The sequence below is a fragment of the Cryptomeria japonica genome, chromosome 5 (assembly GCF_030272615.1).
Source record: "Cryptomeria japonica chromosome 5, Sugi_1.0, whole genome shotgun sequence".
NCBI classification, from domain to species: domain Eukaryota; kingdom Viridiplantae; phylum Streptophyta; class Pinopsida; order Cupressales; family Cupressaceae; genus Cryptomeria; species Cryptomeria japonica.
In genome coordinates, this window is record NC_081409.1 from 105,463,580 (window position 1) to 105,479,832 (window position 16,253).

At 34.7% G+C, this 16,253-nt stretch overlaps 1 protein-coding gene across 1 annotated transcript; it reads left to right on the top strand.

Moving 5' to 3' along the window:
- The first annotated feature begins 5,034 nt into the window (after positions 1-5,034).
- LOC131875737 (replication protein A 70 kDa DNA-binding subunit E-like) lies at positions 5,035-10,614 on the top strand. Its single transcript, XM_059220376.1, has 5 exons — positions 5,035-5,107; positions 5,196-5,276; positions 5,386-5,462; positions 8,818-8,988; positions 9,337-10,614. The coding sequence occupies exons 1-5, from the start codon at positions 5,035-5,037 to the stop codon at positions 10,612-10,614; spliced, it is 1,680 nt and encodes a 559-aa protein (XP_059076359.1).
- Positions 10,615-16,253: the final 5,639 nt, after the last annotated feature.

A 16,253-nucleotide genomic window follows, 5' to 3' on the forward strand; every position in this document is an offset into this window, starting at 1 on the left:
GGGCATCCTCGCTCCTTGCAACATTCTTGCTTTTATGATGGAGTGAGCTCCCCAGCTTCGAAACCGGTATTGAATTGGCTAATTTGGGGCCATGATATGGCAATGCCCTTCCTCCATTCTTAGCGGGTCTTCTGTAACCCTCCGCTCTATAGGTATGTGGACGATATATTGTTGTGGCTTTCGAAGGGGATGTCTGGGGCCTGAAGAATTTGCTCGAAAACCCAGTGGTATGCTATTTACTTTGGTGGCGCATCTAGGGATTTGAGAGGTGATGGGGGTCACCCACATATTTGATTGTTCCAGAGAAACCCTAGCCTCCCTATTCTCTTCCCTAGCAGCTCTTTTGCCCATTACCAATTGCCACGGGTGGCTATGTGAAGATGCTTGCCTGCCGGATGGAGGCCTGCCAACCATGTCGCAGTTCCTGCCCTGGTGTGGAAGATGGTCTCCGAGGTGTGGGTGCTGATGTACAGAGCTCCTCATCATTCGCGTTTATATCCTTCCTTACTTGTCATTATGATTCAACTAAAACGTGAATTATTTTAAATCAAATACTTTATGGTGTTGTATTTAAGGACATGCCCTAGTTGATCATTTTCATGAGAGACCTAGATCCACAAGCACACGTGCACACACACACACACACACACACACACACACACACACACACACATATTGGTGATAATTGATAAATTTTATTAATATTTAAAACTAAAAGTATACAAAGAATAAACAAAAGACAAGCCCTATATATATCTACCACCCACCATAAACCTTACCCAAATCAAGTAGAAAAGCTATGAAACTCTTTCTGTAGATACCACATTTTAGCCCAAAAACAAAATAATAGACACACTAGGCCTTACAGGTCGACCCATTGGTTATATATTACTTCACTAAAATCATTACAAAATTGGGGAACCCCTCCCTAACCCATTGACACACAAAGTTTAGCTAGATTGTGGCTTCTTCCCTTTCCCTAGACCATTCACCCAATAATCATTTGGCCTAAAGCGCAAACCTTTCTCCTTCACTTGTTTTGTAGCCTCCCTAACCATGCATTGCTCCACCTTATGTTCATGAACATATTCCTTCAACGTCTCCCAACCTACTCGTGCCTCTTCTTTGCGAGCATCTCTGTCTACACCATCGTTCCAAAGAATAAAAGGCCAAAAATCAACATCATCTCCCTCCAAATAGATGCCCTCACCAAACCGACAATGGAGACCCTTTCCCGCCTCGACTTTGGCCAATATGGACGTGAGCCCATAAGTGTAATGCTTTGGCACACACACTTTCACCACCCATAATGAATCTTCTTTCAAACCCAACTCTATGCCCCAAGCAACAAACATCGATACCAAGTTGACATTAGTTCTGTAACGAAATTCACACATCATGTACTTCTCAGCAAACAACACATCTAAAATCTAGAGAAACATTGGATCATCAAACTTAAACACACCCCTCCAAGTCTCTTCTTCGAGACTCTCCTAAAGAATGCAAGTTGTTGTTTTGTGGAATGCAAAGAGAACTTTGCCTCCATTCTTCTCCCACCCACCTCCTTCTCTACACCACCACTTGTTTTGGCTATCAATAAAAAACAATAAATTTGACAAGAAAAAGTTACCTTAAATCATCCAACCGCTTCACCCATCTTGTCATCCTTAATTATACTCTTGCATGGGGGCGTACAACTCCCCTGACTCCTAAATCATACCTTAGTAATCTTTGTACAACCCTTCACCACCCACGTCTTCCAATGACACTCCCTTCCTTGAAAGAATATCAATTATTACATTCCCTTCTCACGGAATGTGTGAAATACATTTTTAAAAAAAAATTTGATAGCTCCATCTTAATGATTTGAACTACTTTATTTAATCTCTAAAAGGGGGCAACTCCTTTAGAAATGGCATTGATAATGATTTGCAAATCTCCTTCTAACTACACACAATCTATCGACATTGGTTTTTGCCATTCGAACCCCTCACAAAGCTACCCGCACCTCTGCTTCATTATTTGTACCATCAGCCGGTCTCTTTGCCCCAATCGCCACAATATCACCTTGCCAATCCTGAGCCATCCAACTAGCACCAAGGGGCCTGGGTTACCCTTTGATGCTTTGCCAAAGTTTATTTTGATCCAACCAACCTTTGATTTTTACCATTTAACCTTTTTTACCTCCTTAACATTGGACTAACTTGGATAGGATTCACATGAGATCTTATTGAGCATCTTAATTATATCATAATTTTCAGTATTAATGATTGGGTCATATTTTATAATTATCCTTAAACTAGAAAAAAAAATCGACAAATATAAATATTTGTTTATTTTAATAAATTTTCAATTTTAAAAGAATTAAGAATTCACTTTTTTCATTTTTAATGCGTTTTAATTTTATTTTTAACTTTTAATTTTGGTTTTATTTGTAACTTTTAGTGTAAGAGTTAAAATTTTTGCATTAATATTTTTAATATAGTTTAGTGTTTTTTTATTATTTTATTTCAAGTTCAACTTTCGATTATTTTTTATTTTTTAAAATTGAATTTATTTTTCAATTATTGACCAAATACTATAATTACATTCCTTGTTATATTATATAAATATTGTAATTGAAAAAATATTAAATAATATAATTATTCCTTTAATCTAATAAAATGAAACTAAATAAATGAATGATTAAGCCGATAGGCTTTTAGTGGGAGAAAACCGCCGGAAAATTGCAAGACATTCCGACAGCCGTTGGAATGTCTTGCCGACGGTGTTTTTCCTCCGATGCGTGCGTGGGGGTTGTTTTCTCCGGTGCGTGCGTGTCTTCTCCGTGCATGTGCTCTGTTTCCCAATGAATGTTGTGTTTAATGATGTCTTTAATGATTTTGTCCTCGAGGCTGTGCACGAATGTCGACGTTCTTTATGCGTGTTGGCAACCCTAAAATGTTGTTTGTTTTGTTGTTGTCGCCGATATTTCGCTCTGCAATTTACGCTCTGCAAATGTTCGCATAGATTGTTGCCTTTTGTTTGGATATTTTGCTCAGCAGTCTTCGCTCTGGCAATGTTGGCATAGATTGTTGGGCTTTGTTCGTGCTCTGCAAATGTTCGCATAGATTGTTGGGTATGGTTTGAATATCTCGTTCTGTTTTGTGACTACTTTACTGGGCTTCCTTCTCAGTTTGGCACCGTTAATGGTTTAAAGTTGCAAGGTAAGCTTCCGTTGTTTTTTAAATAGATTTTCCTTTTGTATTCCATTTTGTTTATAGCCTGTTTATTTTGTGGTTCTGTGTGTTGTGGGCAATATTTCACTCTGCAACTTTCGCTCTGGAAATGTTCGCATAGATTGTTGGGTTTTCTTCGAATATCTCATTCTGCAATTTTTGCTCTGAAAATGTTCGCATAGATTGTTGGGTTTTGTTTGAGTACTTCGCTGTGCAATTTTGGCTCTGCAAATGTTCGCATAGATTGTTGGGTTTTGTTCTCGTTCTGACTGTTTTTCCTTTTGTATTCCATTTTTTTATAGCTTGTTTATTTTGTGGTTTCGTGTGTTGTGGGCAATATTTCGCTCTGCAACTTTCGCTCTGGAAATGTTCGCATAGATTGATGGGTTTTCTTCAAATATCTCATTCTGCAATTTTCGCTCTGGAAATGTTCACATAGATTGTTGGGTTTTGTTCGAATACTTCACTGTGCAATTTTGGCTCTGCAAATGTTCGCATAGATTGTTGGGTTTTGTTCTCGCTCTGCAACTTTCGCTCTGAAAATGTTCGCATAGATTGTTGGGTTTTCTTTGAATATCCCATTCTGCAATTTTTGCTTTGAAAATGTTCGCATAGATTGTTGGGTTTTGTTTGAATACTTCGCTGTGCAATTTTGGCTCTGCAAATGTTCGCATAGATTATTGGGTTTTGTTCTCGTTCTGACTGTTTTGCTGGTTACTTGTGGTTCTCGTTGTGACTATTTTACTAGCCTTCCTTCTGAGGTTGACACCATAAATGGTTTGAAGTTGTAAGGTAAGGTTCTGGTTTTTTTAAAAATGTTTTTCTTTCGTATTCCATGTTGTTTATAGCCTATTTATTTTGTGTTTCTGTGTGCTTGCAGGGTTGCTCCTCTATTTATGTTGTTTAACTGTTTGTGGGCGTTGCTCCTTCCAGTTTGGAAGCAATTTTCAAGGTTGTTCTATGAGTTCCAAGCCGTGAAAGGTTTGAATTTGCAAGGTAGTTTTTTGTATTATTTTTTTTCTTTTTCTTTTTGTAATGCATTTTACTTATTTTTTCCTTCTGTGTGCTTGCAGAATTGTCGGTTTGTTTGTGTTCTTTAACTGTTTGTGGGCGTGGCTACTTGCACTTTGGAAGCCATTTTCAAGGCGGGTTTGTGACTTTCACACCGTGCATACTTTGAATTGGCAACGTAAGTTCCGTCGCTTACAACCGTAATATTTACTCTATTTTATTGTTGTAAGCCTTATTTCGCTCTGCAAATTTTCACATGGGTTTGTATATAGTGGTGTAGTTAGGTTTTGTTCTGGTTGTGCCTGTTTTATTCAGCTCCTTTATGAGGTTTATGCCTTGAATGGTTTGATGTGCTTGTAGGGTTGTTTGTTTGTTTATGTTATTTAACTGTTTGTGGCCATGACTATTGATATTGCACGGTAAGTTCTCATTTTATTTAGATTCTTTATGCGCCCTTGGAGCCCTAAAATCTAATTGGTTTTGTTGTTGTTGGCAATGTTTCGGTCTGCAAATATTCGCGTAAGGTTGCATATAGTTGTCAGTCGTGAATGGTTTGAATTAGGTTTTGTTGTCACTCTGGGTGAATGATTTGAATTTGCAAGGTAAGTTCTGATTTTGGTTAGATTCTTTTTTGTTTTGTTCTGCATTTTTCTATACTCTGGTTATTTCTCAGTTTGGTGTAGTTGCAAAGTTGCTACTTTGTGTCTTTTGTTGTAGGTCAAAAGGGTTTTAGTTTGGTTTTGTTATTTGCAGATATTTATTCATTTAAGTTTATTACTCTGTTTTAATCTTTTCGTGCTCGGTTATGTGCACCAATGCGGACTATTTTGTTGGGCTTGTTTCTGAGGTTGTCGGCGTTAATGGTTTTACATTGCCAGGTACTTGTCTATTTTGTTTTAAAAAAATTCAAAATTTGTAACGCATTATTTGATACCGTCCTTATTTTTGGGTATGCTGTGCTTGCAGGATTGTTACTTTTGTTATGTTATTTAAGTGTTTGTGGACGTGATTACTTTCAGCCTACATTGTCTCTGTTCACTTTGACAGGTACTTAGGTTTTGACCATTCTGTTACTAATGAAATTGTGGCTTATGTTAGAAGTCTTTTAGTTTGCTGGTTAGATCTGTAAAATCTAATTTCTTTTGCTGTTGTCAAGAATATTTTCCTATGGCCATCTCCATGCATGTGCTCTGTTTCTCAAACAATGTTGTCTTTAATGATTTTGTTCCCAAGGTTGTGCATGATTATTGATGTTCTTTTTGTGTGCAAATATTAAGAAATTGTTACAGTACCAATATATCATATACACATGTACGTATATATATATTTCTCGATACAAGACTACACTGTAGTCTGAATGTAGTCACGACCACAAACAGTTAAAAAATATAAACAAACTGTATATATATATATATATAGAACACATTGAAGTACTGATATATGTATATGTGCATACACATATGTACATATATATACATACATGTATGTGTAGGCATCTATACATGTATATCAATACACACATGTACCCATAAATATATGCATGTATGTACATATAGATATGTGAGTATGTATATGTACATAGAGTACTCTATGTTGTAGTCTGAAAGTAGTCACGTCCACAAATAGTTAAATAACATAAACAAAGTAGCAAGCCTTATGCGAAGATTTACACAGCAAAATATTATCTACAATAACCACAAACAACAACCCTTCAAGAACATCAAAGCATTCAAGTCGTGAAGCTCATAAAGGAGCCGAATCAAATAGGTTGCTGATTAGATCCCTAAAATCTAATTTCTTTTGCTCCATGCATGTGCTCTATTTCTCAAACAACACTGTCTTTAATGATTTTGTTCCCAAGGTTGTGCATGATTGTCAACGTTCTTTATGTGTGCAAAGATTAAGAAATTGTTAGAGTACCAATATATATATATATATATATATATATATATATATATATATATATATATATATATACACGTGTACGTATATATATACATGTGTATATAAGGTTTTATTAAATCTTTGTTTTAATGGCTCCATTGTAAAGTGTGTAAGATTTGTCGATACAAGACTACACTGTAGTCTGAATGTAGTCACGTCCACAAACAGTTAAAAAACATAAACAAATTGTATATATATATATATATATGCTTTTTAGAACAGATTGAAGTACTGATATATGTATATATACATACACATATGTACATATATATACATATATGCATGTGTATGCATCTATACATGTATATCAATACACATATGTACGCATATATATATATATGTGTGTGTGTATGTATGTATGTATGTATGTATGTATGTATAGACATGTGCGTATGTATATGTACATAGTGTACTCTATGTTGTAGTCTTAAAGTAGTCACGTCCACAAATAGTTGAATAACATAAACAAAGCAGCAACCCTGCAAGCACACGGAAGGAGAAAATAAACAAGCTATAAACAAAATGCAATACAAAACAAAAGTGTATTGAAAAAAAATGGAACCTTACCTTGCAACTTCAAACCATTAACGTTGTCAAGCTCACAAGGAAGGGCAGTAAAATAGTCACAACGAGAACAAAACCCAACAATCTATACGAACATTTCAAGAGCGAAAATTGCAGAGCGAAATATTTGCAAACCCCCATAAAGAACGCCCACATTCATGCACAACCTCGAGGACAAAATCATTAAAGGCATCATTAAAGACAACATCACTTGAGAAACACACCATAAAACAGTCACAACGAGAACAAAAGCTAATAACCTTTTGTGGAAATTTCTAGAGCAAAAAAAGCAGATCAAAATATTGTTGACAACAACAAAACAAATTAGATTTTAAGGTTGCAACCAACCATAGAGAATGTCGACTTTCATGCACAGCCTTTGGATGAAATCATTAAAGATACCATGGCTTTGCTAACAGAGCCCACACATAGAGATGACCATATATAGAACATTAATGTATTGTAATTGATGTCTATAATTCTGATTTTGTGACAGCTGTAAAATTGGATACTTACGTTGCATATTGAAAGTATTCATGCTCATACTTAAATATGTATCCATGTATACATATAGATATATATGTATATGTATACATCTATGTACTCTAATATGCACATATGCACATATATATATATATATATATATATATATATATATATATATATATATATATATATATATATATATATATATATATATATATATATATATATATATATATATATATATATATATATATATATCTGTGTGTGTGTGTGTGTGTGTGTGTGTGTGTGTGCAACTAAGCACTTCTCTTGCAAAGTGAAAGCTTTGTAAGTTGAGTCATTACACAGTTTACAAAACTTAATGTGTTGTCGTAATTATTACAAGTTTTTAGAGTTAGTTAATAGTAAATTCATTATGGTTGACAAAAAAAAAAGTGATCTACTTAAACATTTGCTCTATTATTCTTGTATGTTCACTTTTTGTAGTGATGCATTTCTACTCAGTCATTCAAACAGAAAACAGCCACACTAACACTATCAAATTTCAACAATGGATACGAGTTTGAAAGCAATAGAGGACATCAACATTGTAATTGAAAGAATGTTGCAAGAAAGCAACAAGTTAAAGAGTAACCTCAAAAAGATCATTGCCCACTACGAACATAAATCACCAAATCAAACAACAATCAACCTCTCTACATCTTCTAGTGTTGTAACAACCATAGATAGTATTGAAGTAGCACCTTTCCCAATAGCAAGTACTGAACAATTAGTTGATCCAATGGTTATTTTCACATTGGGAGACAAAGTATTTAAATGGAGTGATAACAACCTTGGATGGGTTGCTTGGGTTGATCCTATGTTGTTGTAATTATTCAATCTTTCAAAAGTTACATTCTTTTTTTGGTTAACATTCAAAACAGACAGAGCCATCCCATATTTTCAAAGATCTTTAATTAGATAAACTCATATTTTGTTAATATGATCTCAAATATATAAATCATTTTGTCATATTTAATGTTTTTGGAGCTTATTAGCATATGACCAATTATCGCTTTCAATGCATGTTTCAATCACATTATGATCAATTCATTATTATTTGAAACAAAAAAACAACTGTAACAATGTTACTCTATGCTCACTTAATTTTACACTGCTTGTTCATATATACCTTTGATAAGCTTACATCATGTTGTGATTGTATTCTGATATAAGAACTACAATTCATCATGCTTATAATTTACTTTTAATTCTCGAAAGGTATATATGCACAATGGCATCTTCAACAGCTACCTCTGAATCCATAGAGTAGTCCACTATTGATAATTTGGTAATCTAAATTATCAAAAGCTTTCAATATAGAAAGCTTTTATGCTCTTTTTTTGGACAGTTCATCGGTCTTTTCCATACCATCCTTTTCATTACCACATGCATACTTTTTTGATAGCATAGTACAAAAGTAGATGCATACTCTATACATAACATAGCTTGATTACATCATTTAGTAACACAAGCTTTACATTAACAAGTAAGGAAATATATGAGTTGGTTGCCATTAAAATTAAATCCTCTATATTCATATTATTTTTTGTAGGCAAAAAACCAAGAATATGTCCCTACCCCTTTTGCGATTCAATCTGTCAATGCTGGGGATGACCTTCCTTCAGCATTGCTACAAGTCTTGTCATTTCAGAAAATGCAGAACAACAAAGATGATAGTGACAGACATAAATTAGTCTTATCTGATGGCACATACATGCAGTTGGCAATCTTGCCTTCTAAATATGCTACTCTGATAGATTCAGATATTCTAAAAATAGGCACAATAGTCCAGTTATCGACCTATACATGCTGATACATATGGAACACAAGGTAGGAAATCAAATATGATTATTAAATACAATATGTTTCAACTTTTTTTAATTTCGTTTATGTTTAATTAGCAATAATTTAAGAAGAAGTCTTTTGTTTTCACAGGACTATTGTAATACTTAGTTTGGAAGTGAAACAAACTGATTGCCCGTTCTTTGGTAAACCAAAATATCTATTCAAAGAACAACAACCAGAAATTATGTCTGAGGACAGACCCTCAACATCTAAATGATCTCTTCAGTTTGCAACTGAATTGCCATCCCCACAAACAACAACTTCTGAAAATATAAGCCCTATCAAAACTTTGAATCCATACCAAAATAAATGGACTATCAAAGGGAGAGTTACTCATAAACGGCCTATTAAGGCATATAGCACAGCGACCAAAAATGGCCATGTGTTTAGCTTTGATATTGTTGATTGTGATGGTTCTGAAATTAGAATTACATGTTTTGATGAGATAGCTAAGTTACACTCTAACCGTGTGGACATAGGTTCACATTATATTATTTCAAAAGGATCTGTTAAGGAAGCAAATGCAAGGTACAACAAACTAAACAACCATTTAGAAATCACGTTGTCTGATACATCCATACTAAAACACTGCACCAACGAAGAACAACCAGATCAACAAAGTCCTCCTTTCACGCCTATTACTGAATTGTTTCATCTAACAAATAACACACTGGTTGACATAATTGGTCTTGTTCTATATGTTGGAGATATCATTCCTATACACAGGAAAGATGGCAGTCAAACACAAAAACGTTTGGTGAAAATTAATGATCTATTTGGTTCAAAAATTGACATCAACTTATGGGGTCCAATGGTAGAACAAAAGGGGCTGGAATTGAAAAATATGTTGACCAATGATAGTCTGCTTATCCTTGCTTTACTTAATGCTCGTGTTGGCTATTTCAATGGAAAGCTTATAAACATAACAGTTGAAACAACATTACATATCAACCCAAATTTTCTAGAAGTAGAGCTTCTAACATTAAGAGGAAAGGACCCTTTGCTAGCTGTACCCTTTGTTGCACATACTATCCACATAGATGGCAGATATACTAGAATGACAATTTCTTCAATCCGTGAGCAGATGAGCATCAAACTAGAAACAATTCAGACAACATTGCTAGTTGTTCTGTGCTTTGTGAACATCAATGACCAAAATTTCTATTACGCAACTTGCCCACTAATAGTCAATGGAAGGCCTTGCAAGAAAAAATGTACACAGCACGCTGATGGTTCTTGGTTCTGCTATAGATGTCAAATGAGTATGCAAGACTGTAATTATAGTTACCTCTTGCCTCTAAAGTTGCAAGATGCCACTGGTACTCTATGGGCCACTGCATTTGATGAGGGTGCAATTCACTTGCTACACAAAACTGAAAAACAACTCTATGCACTACAAAATGATGCAACAATAACAGAGACACCTTCTTTAGTGATCAAGAGACTACTATCATGTTACTATTCGTTCACAGTGTTGGTTTCTACTAAGACATATAATTCATAAACCAAGATGAAAGTGACAGTCAATAAAGTTGCTTCTGTTGACTTCAAAGCTGAGTGCCACGCATTACTTGCAGAAATTGGCTACCTAAGTACAGAGACTTAAAATTATAACACATCTTTTCTAATTATTAAACTTTGCAATTTACAATACAATTATACTATTAGCTAATTTTCATATTTAATACTTTTACATATACAAACAAGTACATTTTACAAAGACAAGGGTGCTTCTATAAATATCTATATGGACATTTCTTACATCTACCAATTATCTGTTTGAAAGTTTTTCCTCTTCACATTAGTTATTTTCAGTCATACTCATTACTTTTAAATGTGTTCACACTATGTTATTTGCAAATAAAATATACATATATGCACGTATATTGTTCTTTTTCTGGTCTTATACCTATCTGTATAACAATACAATACATAACTATATATAAGTATTCATAGTTATAGTATTTTCGATATATACATCTACTTATATATGTGCATATGTTCATATACAAAACCTTGAATTTTTAAATTATTTGTATATGTACATGTGTATATGTATACATACATATGTTTGTATTAGAATTTACTATAGTTGTGCATACCTATATTACAATCATGCTTTTAAAAACACAACACATAAAAAATTACTATACCTATACATACTTACATGACAATGCTACCTTTTGCAAAACCAACTTGCTAGCAGCACCATATTTACGCAATACAGCACTAGAAAGTCAATCTATGACTTCCATGACCCATATATTTCAAGTAAAGTTGTACATATAGGTTGAGCCAACGAGAGCAACAAAACAACAGAATAGATAATTATAGATACAAATAATCACAACAAAAGCAATTTACATACAGAACAAATCCTTTGAAATCACATAACCATATATGAAAGTTTTCCTCTTCACATTAGTTATTTTCAGTCATACTCATTACTTTCAAATGTGTTCACACTATGTTGTTTGCAAATAAAATATACACATATGCACGTATATTGTTCTTTTTCTGGTCTTATACCTATCTGTATAACAATACAATACATAACTATATATAAGTATTCATAGTTATAGTATTTTCGATATATACATGTACTTATATATGTGCATATGTTCATATACAAAACCTTGAATTTTTAAATTATTTGTATATGTACATGTGTATATGTACACATACATCTGTATGTATCAGAATTTACTATAGTTGTGCATACCTATATTACAATCATGCTTTTAAAAACACAAAACATAAAAAATTACTATACCTATACATACCTATATGACAATGCTACCTTTTGCAAAACCAACTTGCTAGCAGCAACATATTTACATAGTACAGCACTAGAAAGTCAATTTATGACTTTCCACGACCCATATATTTCAAGTAAAGTTGTACATATAAGTTGAGTGAATGAGAGCAACAAAACAATAGAACAGATAATTACAGATACAAATAATCACAACAAAAGCAATTTACATATAGAACAAATCCTCTGAAATCACATAACCATATATGAAGCAATTTTCAATTCTTATACATTCTTCATACATGCTTCGAAGTTAACTACCTTCAATTATGAAAATTCTGACATACCTCTGCTCTCTTTAAAATATTAGATATCTATCCAGCCTTGCCCTCAAGAAATTGATGCTATCAAATTGAGGAGAAGTCAGACCAATAGAACTTATTATGCAAAGAACAGAGTTGATATCTCCAAGAAACGACAACTGAATCGTCATGCACTTCATGCACCCTACAAAAACTCAAGACAGTTATTAGAAACAGTAAACAGTGATGTTGAGCAAATTAATCTCAATCAAACATTTTCTATTGCTCCTAAACTTGCTATGAAGGCTGCTTCGTTTCAAAATACGTTGTCTAATTTCTGCAAAAAGATTGATATGTTGGAGATCACACAGTCATGTTCTATTTGCAAAGAAATGTATGTGGGCATGAGTATTAAAAAACTCAATCATATAGTTGTGTGCATGAGATGTTATGGTGAAAAAGGCCTCCACCGCTTCTCATTATCAAACAATATGGACCCAGGTGAGCAACCTTCTATTTTAAAGTCTCTCTCTCAGGTAGAAGAAATGCTCATATCAAGAATTGCCCCTGTTTTACAAGTAATACATGCAAGGGGATGCCAATACAAATATTCTGGCCATAAAATAAACTTCCCACAAGATATTTCTCATATTGCAATAACATTACCTCGACATATTAACCAATTAGAAATTCTAATTGTCCGTAGAACAAATTTCTGAGGTTTAACTTATGACTGTTACGTGAATAGATTTCACGTCATGAATGCGTTGGCTTACAAAATGGAACATGATCAATACTACAAGGATGTAGTCATTGATCTAGATGCAGTGCTTCTATTGCCAGAGCAAACCACTGACATTACAGAACTACTGCATTCAGTACCCTGCAAGAAGATGTTGTTGAAGAGACCTCTACTGTGCCGGATATTGACAACGAAGAACAAATCAGGGAGAATAGTTCGTCATTTATCCCACAACTACCATCATCAATACCGGAACTTGATGCAATCAAAAATATCCTACATCTAAATAACAACATCAACAACGTTATTCCTTGGCCACAAATTAGTACATCGCCTATCAATGAGTACAATACTGAGGGCCTCCTTTCCATGGCATTCCCAACGCTTTTCCCTACTGGAATAGCTTTACCACTACAACAAAGAGCAAAGGAAGTGCATTTACATGAATATGCTTTGCACTTGATGAAATACTATGATCAAAGATTTGGGCAACATGTTCGCTTTAGATATTATATCTACAATCTCATGATGAGACATCGATCCCAGCAATCAACTTCTGTCTTCATTAAGACTAATCTACAAGATAATCTTCCACAAAATCTTTATAGCCTAAAGGAATACTTGCAAAACACACCGTCAAGTTAATTACCAAATCATATCATGCGATATGCAACCTCATTGCATGGTACACGGGCATTTTGGAGCAAGTCCCGACGTGACCTTACATCAATGATAGAACAGTTAGGTGCACCTACACTGTTCTTCACCTTAAGCTCAGGTGACACAAAATGGCCAGACTTGCATAAGTTATTGCCAAAGTCAAAGTCAGCTACTACACCTAACAACAGAAGACAATTAACTGAAAATTTAATCAATAATCCTCACATTATAGCTTTATACTTACACTTAAGATTTCAAATCTTTCATGATGAAGTCATTGTGAAAGAACTAAAAACTATTGACCACTGGTACAGATATGAATGGCAACACCGAGGCTCTGCCCATATACATGGCTTTCTTTGGTTGCCACAAGCACCAAATGTTGATAACCTTGACTAGTCAGATCATGCAAATATCCAATCAGTAAAACACTTCTTTGACCAGTACATCACAACATGGAATCCACGTCCTGAAGAGGCTTGCTTGAACAGGCAATATATGCCTGCAATTTCAGATCCATGCCTTGCAGATATAAAGATCATATCCAAATCAAATCCTTGTACTGATTACACTGAGTTACTCAATGCTATTCAACGACATACAAAGTGTTCAGAATATACCTGCTTGAGGAAAAAGAACTCAATCCTTCAATGCCGATACAAAGCTCCTTGGCCTGAACAACCCAAATCCTCACTAGTATTAGACCACAACAATAACCCATCATACAAACCAGCAAGGAACGATAGCCGCCTAAATGTACACAACCCTACAATACTCGCCATATGGAGAGCAAATGTCGACTGTCAGCCTGTCTACTCCAACAAAGCAGTTCTACAATATATTTCAAAGTACGCATAAAAAACTGAACAAAAGTCAGAAAGTTATATTCATATCTTGAAACGTATAGTTGAATCAACGAATTCAGATGATACAATCCTCTTGGCATACCAAAGGCTGCTCATGGGAATAGTTACTGATAGGGACATTAGCGCACAAGAAACTTGTCACATGCTGCTTAAACTCCCATTGATATCTTGCACATGCCAATTTGTAATACTAAATGTTGGTAAAAGAATCTTCCAATGCATAGCTAATTGTGATGAAGAATCTCAAACCTCAATATCTTATATCTCAAACTACATGAAACGACCATCGGAATTAGCAAACCTGACTCTGCTTCGTTCAGCCCAGCTATATACATACTCTGAGCACCGTCAATCATGTAAATGGATGAAAAGAAAGCTACCCACAATTGTAAATGTCTATCCACAACACAAATCATTACCTTTAGAAGATGACGACAGTTTTGAAAGTTTCTATTGGAGTGAATTGCTTCTTTACAAACCATTTCAAATTATTCCTCTACATATAGGCACCTCACCTGAAGAAATTATCATAAATTGGAAAGCTCTTCAAAGTACAGATTACATCTGATGGCATGTAAATGGTTTTAAAGAACACATTACCACAGAAAATGGTGAAGAGCTACAACCAGAAGATATTCATCAATCAACTCGGGAAGGACTGTACGAATGGGAGTTTTTGTCACAAATGGGAGCATCAAACAACTTCAACGTTGCTACCCTTCAACTACTTGGCAAACGTGATTTTGATCTACAGTTTGATTGGACTGCTTCTATACCTAATGAACCACTGCATTCAAAAGCATTTTACTTTATTTTAACAGAGAAAAGCCAAGCACCCCACAATCTTGCGAACCCGCATTTAAATCCACCTACTAACTATGAGCTTGCACAAAACCAAATGATTGCACTTGATATTATTAAAACTCATGTTGAACACAACCTGCATTCTTCACCATTACGATTAAATCATTCAAGGCACTGCAGGAACTGGAAAATCATTTCTTATTGACTACATATGCAGACAGTTAAACTCAAATACAGAACATGCACAATGCCCTTTGCTTGTACTAGCACCAACAAGTGTCTCTGCATATAATATCCAAGCAACCACAATCCATGCTGCCCTCCGTATACCCATTCAAGAATACAAACCCTTAACAAGCCATTCCCTATTAATGTTCCAAGAGCAATGCAAACACTTACATTACATTTTAATAGATGAACTGAGCTTTGTTGGCCCTCAATTACTCATTAAGATTGATAAAAGATTGCGAGAAGCTTTTCCCAGCAGACAACATGAATCATTTGCAGGTATCTCAGTCATTTTGGTTGGTGATCTTGCACAACTTCCACTAGTTATGGATAGGCCATTATATGCATCTCACTCAATGGCACACATTCAATACTATTGTCACCTTGGATATTCCATTTCGTTAACAAGGCACAAGTTCTTCACACATAAGATTCCGTGAAATATTGCTTAACATCCACAACTCAACACCATTGCAAATAGATTGGGAATCCCTCCAGTTGCGGTCAACCCATGCTTTGTCACTTGATGAAAATAATCACTTCAGCCAACAGAAGGATTTGTTTGCAACAAATGCAGCTTCAAGTGCACACAACATAAAAATGTTAACACAATTGCACTTGCCCATTGCACATGCAACAACAATCATTGCACATCAAAGAGATAAGCAGGCACATCAAGAAGAACAACTAGCATTTGAAATTCTTCTTTTTATAGACCAGGAAATTATGCTTAATGCAAATCTATGGATAGAAGTTGGCCTTGTAAATGGTGCTTTGGGCCAGATC

Coding starts and splice junctions, on each gene's coding strand:
- LOC131875737 (XM_059220376.1), top strand. CDS start 5,035: ATGTGCACCAATGCGGACTATTTTGTTGGGCTTGTTTCTGAGGTTGTC. Junction 5,108..5,195: donor TAATGGTTTTACATTGCCAG/GTACTTGTCTAT, acceptor CTGTGCTTGCAG/GATTGTTACTTTTGTTATGT. Junction 5,277..5,385: donor GTCTCTGTTCACTTTGACAG/GTACTTAGGTTT, acceptor GCTGTTGTCAAG/AATATTTTCCTATGGCCATC.